General features: G+C 37.2%; 1 protein-coding gene across 2 annotated transcripts; it reads right to left on the reverse strand.

Moving 5' to 3' along the window:
- Nucleotides 1-4,445: 4,445 nt before the first annotated feature.
- LOC142506251 (AP2-like ethylene-responsive transcription factor AIL7) lies at nucleotides 4,446-8,908 on the reverse strand. Of its 2 annotated transcripts, none has more exons than XM_075619453.1 (11): nucleotides 8,783-8,908; nucleotides 8,531-8,592; nucleotides 8,159-8,379; nucleotides 7,291-7,783; nucleotides 7,090-7,172; nucleotides 6,049-6,057; nucleotides 5,861-5,949; nucleotides 5,700-5,773; nucleotides 5,547-5,597; nucleotides 5,393-5,460; nucleotides 4,446-5,142 (listed from the first exon to the last, which is right to left on the reverse strand). In XM_075619453.1, exons 3-11 carry the CDS (start codon nucleotides 8,283-8,285, stop codon nucleotides 4,703-4,705), a joined length of 1,434 nt encoding a protein of 477 aa, XP_075475568.1. In that variant the 5' UTR covers nucleotides 8,286-8,379; nucleotides 8,531-8,592; nucleotides 8,783-8,908; the 3' UTR covers nucleotides 4,446-4,702. The 2 variants fall into 2 exon arrangements, with proteins under 2 accessions (XP_075475568.1, XP_075475567.1); XM_075619452.1 differs by having other exon boundaries at nucleotides 5,384-5,460.

Raw genomic sequence — 8,908 nt, forward strand, 5'->3', positions numbered from 1 at the left:
ACCCGGCCGGAGTATAAATACTAGGGTACTCCGTTCCAAAAAATAAATTTGCCCTTTTTTCCATTGCATTGCTCACCGTTGATCTTGCTTGTTGCTTAAATAATTTTGGACCGTTATTATTTAAGGATATCTTAGATTAGCTTCCTGAACTATACTATGTGTCAGAGGTGAGGTAACCAATATCTCAGAATTTAAGGAATGCTGTGACACTCTATGTAGGCCTGATTCTCAACCCACTTTAATTAATTACTACCAATAAAATAAAAAATTGGAGTGGCTTATGTGGGGGTGAAGGAGAGATACATGTGTGACATGATTAAACTAAGTGCGAGTGTGATATGCAAGAATTTCACGACTCTTCGCATCGCTTTTTTTGTTTGTTTTGTTTGCTTCATCTCACGCATTAGCTAGTTGGTCACTTGCATTGAGCACTCGTCGTTACATGTGATGTATGCAAAAATACAAATTGTAGATGAAACGTCTGCTTATTCGTTTTCTTAAAAAGTAATAGAAATTTTTTTTTTCCAAACTTCACGTAGCATTCGGCCGAATCATAAAATATTTTGGAACTATTTTAAAAGTAAAACAACCAACTATTTTATAAACCCAAAAACATTATTTGAAAAGTATAGCCCATACTATAACCTCTCAAAAATCTCTCGTAACATAAATAAAGGTCGTAAAGACATCTTTAACATAACTTAAAATCATGAATCATAACTAGTGCGGAAAACTAGCGTCGGTCCTCGGGTTATGTGCACCTCCAGTCCAGTCAGATCAACCATCAAGACCTCCATTAACATATTATCATAATCACCTGCATCAATCACACCTAGTGAGTCTAAAGACTCAACACATCATATTCTTGATAACAAGTAATACGTAATACAGTTAACATATAACGGTGAAAAATACTTGTACTTAAAATATCATTTTCATGAAGATGCATAAACTTAAACTTAAACATTTTCGTAAACATTTTCATGATGCATAAAAACATTTTCATAAAAATATAAACATATTCATATTCATATTCGTATTCATATTCATATGCATATCCATATTCATATCCATATTCATATTCGTATTCATGTTCATGTTCGTGTTTGTTGAATTCAGATCGTGATTGTGACTCGTATTCTTAAACGTATTGGGCGATGGATCCATCTAAAGAAACCACAGTACTGGGCGGCGGGGACACCAGCAACACTCTCACCGGTCAACTGGGCCTGGGCCTACTTATTAACATATCATGTAATTGGAAATACGATCTTCGGGGCTCCCACTGGGGTCTTTTCCCATAAATGGGCTCCCTCTGGGGCCTTCTTCCCTCACGACATCTCCAATCATATCATCGTATTCGTATTCGTATCAACGGAAAAACGATTGTCGGGCTCCCACTGGGACCATAACTCTCACGATATTTCCAACATGTAGTAGTCACAATCTCTTCACGTCCTTCAACATGTTATCATCACTTAATAAAAACATGCATATAATATCATTTTTATTTTGAAATCAAGCATGCAACATGTCTTTTAAATGCCCATATTTAAATCATAAAAATCATAGACATTTAAAAATCATAACTTAACATATTAAAAATCATAAACATCGATGAACATTTTAATATACATTTTTAACATCGTAAACGTTTAAAATAAACATTTAAATCATAAATATTTAAAATAAACGTTTTAGCATATTAAATCATAAAGCATCAAACATATTATCTTAAAAATCCATAAACATTTAAAATTGACATATGACCATATAAACATCCATAATCATTGAAAATAATCATATTAACATATAAAACAGCATTCAGGACACTGCCATGACGTTTACTAATTTTTAGGTGTAAAAAGACCGTTTTACCCCTGTACGTAAAATTTCACGTTTTTGATATTATCTTAATTTCATTGACTCAATCATGTCACAAATAATTATTTAAGCTTACATGAATTTTCTCATATTTTTATTTAGTTTAAATCGAGGGTTTTTAAATTAATCTTTAAATATAACATATTAATGCGTTTTAATCCCGAATTAAACCAAACCTAAATATAAAATTCCCAAATTTAAAACTTAGACTTATAATAATTATTTAAGCTTAAACCTAATTTTTCATAATTTTATAAAGCTTAAACTAGGCATTTCAATTAATTCTTTAATTAACGTTTCGTGCGGCGATTAAATCCCGAATAAACCCAAAACTCGTTATTTTAATCCCAAATTTTAAACATAGCATTTTTAAGATTTATTCTACCCTTCCAAGTCATGAGCCACACCCGTGGACCCATGGATTCAATTTTAGCCTTTTAATTTTCGTTTTTGACACCTAATTGAACACACCGAGCCATCTCCTAATTTACCTGAGCCACGCCCGAGCCACCTTGAGCCAAAACCTAGCCAACCCATATATGAACCCTACTGACCAGCCCCACGCCCAAGAACCAGCCCCTAAGCCGCACAAAACCTTCCTGGAAACTGACCCAAGTTCTGCCCCTGTGTGTGCGTGTGTTATCCTTGAGCCACAGGACTCCTAATTGAACTAGGACTCATCTAGCTGTGAATCGCTCGACCCCTCATGAACCTAACCTTCCCTGGACCACGCCCAGACCAAGCCCAGACCGACCCAGCCCCCTGAACCCAAGCAGGGAAGCTCTGAACCAGATGACAGCAACCTGCGCTACTACCCCTTGCAACTCACGGGTTCCCTCTCCTCTCGAGCCAGCGGCCAGCACCGCTACTCCAGCCCCTGGCCCAGCCCTTGCCCATCATCCTTAGACCCTAAAGGACCCACCTGGCACACCCCCAGGCTATCCGCAAGCCCCTTTTTCTCAGCCTCAACAGAACCTGTGCGTGAAGATGGGAGGAGTCCCACTTCGGGTGGACTCCTTCCACAAGCCTAGAACTCGAACCCTAGCCATTCTAGGACCCTTCCTATCCCTAGACCGAGACCCCCACTGCCCCTGGACGAGCCCCAACAGCCCATGCATAGAACGAGCCACTTGACTCTTGCACAACCCAACACACTTCGGCCCCTACTTTGCTGCTCATGCCTTCAGTTTTGGTTCTTCCTGATTGCAACGTTTCTGGTGTGTTTTAGGACTCTTTAAAACATGTAAAAACATCCCCTAACAATTACTAATCATGGCAGCCCCTTTGACAACAAAACAAACATGTTTTTGGATGAAAAATCAAGAGTTTAGAACACATATATGCATAGTTAAGAAAATATCAAGTTGTGTGTCTTGTTTTCTTTCAAATCATATTCCAATAAATATTATGATGTGATAGATTTTTGAAGGAAAGAAATATGGCATGCCTTTGCGTTAAATACGCTCGAATATCTGTTGACGACGAAGAACGGAGGGACACCTTGGCTTGTACTTGTGCTTGAACCTTACGAATTGCTCCTCAAAGCATCGAGTGAAGTGAAGTGGGTGTGGAGAGGTGCTTGAGAGAATTTTCAGAATTTTAAAACTAGGTGGCCGTGAATTTGCTTTGCAAGGTGTAGGGTTTTGGGATTTTTAATATATTATATACTCTAATTAACCACTAACTAGGCTTTAGGCCTATTAAGCCTTGAAATTTAAGCCCATTAGTTTTAATTAGGATTAAATAAAATATTATCATAGCTTTGATTAAATAAATTTGTGAATTTATTAGCCGGGTTTGCCAAAAAGCTCGCATTTTGTTGAAAAGCCAACACCGATAAAATTTACGTCCCGGCGTATAAAATCATCTCAAAACCCTATATTTTCAAAAATAAGAAAAAGCAACACCCATATTTTTAATAATTTAAAAACAATTAACCAATAAAAATTATTTTTTATTTTTCAGCCCTCGATCTCCGTTCCTCGATCGCAACTCGAATATCCTTTAAAAATACATTTTAATGCAACCATGTAGAAAAATATATTTTAAACATGTAATTAATGCAATTAAATCATTTAATTACAATACAAGAGAATTTAATAAATCGTATGCATATGGTTCGCGTGGACCTTTAAATTTTCGGGGCGTTACAGTAGACGACGATGAACCCCATGACTTGGTTGGCTTATGTTTTACAACTTCACGAAAATTATGATAATATACAACATTTCCATGGTATTGAGATAATTCTTACATTTGCGGAAATAAGAAAAATGCGTGGATGATATCACTTCAATTTAGCGTTACATGCCCGAAAAGAAAATGCTCATTGTGGTAAAGATGGTAATGTAAGAGGAATCATTACTGAAAGGGACTCGGCAGCTCAGAGAATGTATAACAGTAGAAGATCGAAGGCAGAAATTTAGAGACTGACAAATTCCTCTAGTATCTCGTGTGTAAATCATTAAAAGATTTTGTTCGCTCTTCGTCTTTGAAACTATGCCATAAACGTTACTGTGATAAAAGTAATGAATAGATTTTCGTATAATGAGCCATGAAAAAGGCAAGAGCTGATTCAGTAATGGAAAACAGGTTGAAAATTAATCCATAACCAGGGTGCCCCTGCTCATCTTTCAGCTTTCATGTTATGGGCAAAGCTTAATGAAAATAAGCTTACTTTACAGCGTTCCAGCTTCTCCCTAAAGATCTAAAGCCTTTTATAAGAGTGAAAACTTATCCTAGCTCTTACCGGGTTAGATACCACAAATCCCACAAATAAAAACTACAGTTACTAAACATCAGTAGAAGATTAGTATTGTTAATAGGACTGGTGAGGCCAAATGAAGAACTCCGGTTGGGACGGCATCAGAGTAACCATGGATGAGACTGTGCTAGATGAGTCGGTCCCAAATGAATTGCTTGTTTGGAGGTGTTGAAAGAAGTGGTGGTGATAGAAGGGCACTGAAGTGTCGAATGGGATGCCACAAGGGATGCTGGAAACAGTTGGGGTTGAACCAACACTGATGCTGCTGCCGACGTTGCTGCATGATGGAGTTTGAAGGATAATGTTGCTTATAGGTTGTGTTTCTTCGGATTCAAGAGAGAGTTTCAGCCTTTTTGCAGCTCCTCCAATGGGGAGAGAGGTCTTGGAGATGGCCTCCACATCGTATCGGTTCATCTCAAAATTAGTCACTGCATTTACTCCTCTGAACTTTATTGCAGCTATGTCATATGCCTCAGCTGCTTCCTCCTCAGTTGCTGCCATCATGATAATGAAATTAGTAAATTATAAATAGTTGGAGCACAATTCCAATCTTCTCTGCAATATAGTAGAGAATGATGCATGAAATGTAGGTTGAATCTAATATTCATAACGGTTCAAGAATGCTCCTATTCTTTAATTCATATTGAAGCAAATATATGTGGTTTTTTCATGGACTCGATCAAAAGTGATCATTTGAATAGGAAGTACAGATAAAAGTATTATGTCTGTGCATACCGAATGTACCGAGGTATAGATCTTTATTCCCTGCAACTCGACCAATCCTTGCTTGCCATCGGCCTTGTTGATGATGCCTAAACAAATTCAACACACTGTAATGATGAAGACGACTAAAAGACAACAGGAACACAGGCCTATACTGTACAATAAGATATCAAACCTTGTAACACCCCTATAGATGGATGCTCCTCTCGAGAACCCGCTGCTTTTCCTGGCGACATTCAATAAGTTTTCATGAGAAATTTTGACATATCTGATTTAACTTTCATCATTGATAAAAAAAACTCAAGAACATTTATAAGAATATGCAAACCTTCGAAGCGAGGCAATGAATTCTTGTTTCGTCTCATTCTTCATATCCTCTATTTCTTTACTATAATCGGAGATCTAAAATGCGGATATTTCCATTACATTTAGGTTATGCCTCAAGTCCAAATGACTAATCATTAAAGTTAGAAGAGTACGTAAAGTTACAGGGAAGTTCGTAGTAGCAGTAGAACCCCAATATTTCAAAGCTGCCAAATCATACGCCCGTGCCGCTTTCTCTTCTTTGTCATAACCACCTGCATTCCCAGAGAGTCCATCGTAAATAATGGCGACACGTACAATTATATTGCACAACATATATAGAGCATAAAAAGCTTACAAACAAGGTATCTTACCCAAGTAAACTGCAGAATATAGTCCAGGATGTAGCAGCGTCCAGTTTAAAATTCGATCCCCGTCCATACAAAGAGTAAAGCTCGTTAAAACATCGCTAGTGTAATGGCTTAAATTAGCCAAAAATCACACTTCCTACGGTAAATCATACGCAAACTACATTGCCATGTAAAATGAATCTGCACACTTCCGCCTCACACGTAAGTCCAAGCTAATGTAGTAAACAAGATGTCAATGGAGAAGTATTTGTTTAGGCCATATAGACCCTACTTTTCCATATTAATTACAACAATTTTCTAATTAATGTAATAATAAACCAAACACTAATATCTAACAGACATAGCCAAAAGTATTCGTAAGATGAGGTTGTCATATTCGAGGTCAGTTCATTTATATTTTCGTATTGGGGATGGAAACTTTGGTCAAAACCATCACGGGTCTTTGACAGAAAACAGAAAAGGTAGAAAAGTAATCTGAAATTATTCAGAATTTCATTCATTTTTGTTCAGAAAAATAAGTCTAGCTGTGATGTAGAGTATAACAGTGTGGGCACCAAAAGAAAGGTGTGGGGACCACGAAACTGTTCCGTCTCGACTCAATTTCTTGGTGCTATTTTTCCAGGAATTTGAATTTCTAAGATAAATGATTAGTTTTAATACTGGCCTTTTTCATTCAAATAGTTTGACTAGACTAGATCAATCAAGACCACGTTCCAAAATTTGGAAACTAATTTGAGTTAATTCTTGATTCGATATATATACGTATTAACTCATGGACAAATTGAATCTCCACCTATAAACCTAAGGATGAAACAGAATAACCAGAATGTAGAATATATTTGTAAAAAGGTCAGCCCAGAAGATGAATAAAAATGGCGGCACATCTGATCAAATCAGTGAAAGATTGAAGTACACTTTGTGCATGCATATTCCAGTCAATAAATCATCGCATAAAAAGTTTGATTGAAACAACAAATTTTGCGAAGAACCCTAATTTTCTCATCACTATTTCGTTTGACACCCAAAATTTTGTAGAATATATACCTTGACGCCCTTTTCTTGCTTGGCCTTCCCTTCTACAGCTGTTATCCCATAGATGCGCTTCATATCTTCCTGTCCATCTATGTCTGCAAGAACCACCACCATCAAATTAAATTAATCAACTTTTTCTGTTCAGCAAATGAAAAAAGAAGGGTTCTTAACATTGTTATCAAGAAATGAAAAACAAATTAATTAAATCAGTACCTGGTAACGCCTCTGTAGATCGAAGTTCTTTGACCAAAAGTATCAGAAATTTTCTTGGAATTATCAGAGTCAACAGAAACAATGGTTTTGCAACCATTATTCTCGGTGCCCAAAGCATTCTTACTATTAACTCCAAAAGATAAAGCATTAGTTGTAGCAGTAAAAGTGAACTGAGAGTAGGCCGCTATTTCGTTTCCCGATTCGGCCGGCGATTGGATTTGCCCTCCGAACGACGTGGCATCCCCTTCGGAGCCCGAGTTTGCGGAGAATGCCTGAAACCCAGTAATGTTATTGAGTTCTTGCTGCTGATCTCCATGGCTGAAGAAGTAGCCTGCGGCGGATGCGCCGTCTCCAGTGTTGTGGCAGTGGTCGTATAAGTGAGTCAAACTCGAATCTTGCGTTTCCGTTGAGTCGCCGCCGAAAAAATATTCCAGCTTCGGCGGCGGTTGCACTTGCGATGAATCCATGTAGCTTACAGGTTGATGATTTTCAACTTCAGGTAGGACCGTAGGAAGGGAGGACGAAAACAGAAAAAAAAAAAAAAAAAAACGGAAAAATTAGAGTGATATGAGCTGCGAAGAACTCGAAAAAAAAATGCAATAAATATCGAGTCTAAAATGACATATAACCGAACGAAAGCTCAAGATCGTAAAAAGTATGACGATTGGAATGGGAAAAAAAAGAACGGAAAATGAGATACACGGGTGCATTTTTGTTGTCCTTTCTGCTTTATTCAAACTTGGTCTGCTCAGCAAACAAACCGAAACACGGAGGGTTATATGCAAAATTTCCATCATTTACTCAAACATACGTACATGCACATTAATGCATGTATATAATATAAAATGTAAATTTTATGTTCATTTACCATCGGCATAGAAATTATCAGAAAAGGAGTAGAAACGGTGAGAGTCTGCAGACTGCGAAGAAGGGTTGAGCATTTGATCCACTGAAGATTGCAGAGAGAACGACAGCCAATTGTTTTCTGGTGCCATTTTCTTGCTTCTACCAAAACCACCTTCAGATTTCTTAACTTCGCCTCAAAAATTGCAATCCGACTTGGGAACAGCACAAATTAGTCCCAAAAGACTGCATAAAGCATAAGTACAAACAAAGTTAAAAATAAAGAAACAGTAATAATTTTGTGTACACACACTCGATCGTATATGTATATATCATATATATAAAGTAAAGTTTAAGAGGAAGTGACCGTGAAAGGAGACATGGTTAATTATCATACATCGCTAATCAAGGATCAACCATCTGCCATAAAGAATTTAACTTTGAAGCCTTCATGAACATCTGAGAAAATGGAGACAGTTTTACATTCTTTAAGTAAAATAAACAAGAAGCATTCATATTTAAACTGAAAGAAAAGGGGTATAGATTAGATTCACTCAGCAAATTAAACTCTTAAGCAAGAAATAAAGAGATTAAATTGAAGGGATCTAAACCGAGCACATGCAAAAGTTAAAAGATGCTAGAAAATTACTCAAGATACAGCTAGATAGCATCCCAGCAGGAGGCATACGCGAGTGAGAAAATGGTTTCCCGTGGCTTCATCCCCACTCATCACGACATATACATACGATGTGTGTGCGTGTAGTAACGAGACAAA

The sequence above is a fragment of the Primulina tabacum genome, chromosome 10 (genome assembly GCF_025594145.1).
Source record: "Primulina tabacum isolate GXHZ01 chromosome 10, ASM2559414v2, whole genome shotgun sequence".
In the NCBI taxonomy this organism is placed as follows: domain Eukaryota; kingdom Viridiplantae; phylum Streptophyta; class Magnoliopsida; order Lamiales; family Gesneriaceae; genus Primulina; species Primulina tabacum.

Coding starts and splice junctions, on each gene's coding strand:
- LOC142506251 (XM_075619452.1), bottom strand. CDS start 8,285: ATGGCACCAGAAAACAATTGGCTGTCGTTCTCTCTGCAATCTTCAGTG. Junction 7,173..7,290: donor ATCTACAGAGGCGTTACCAG/GTACTGATTTAA, acceptor TGGTTCTTGCAG/ACATAGATGGACAGGAAGAT. Junction 5,461..5,546: donor ATCTATAGGGGTGTTACAAG/GTTTGATATCTT, acceptor GAATTTGTTTAG/GCATCATCAACAAGGCCGAT.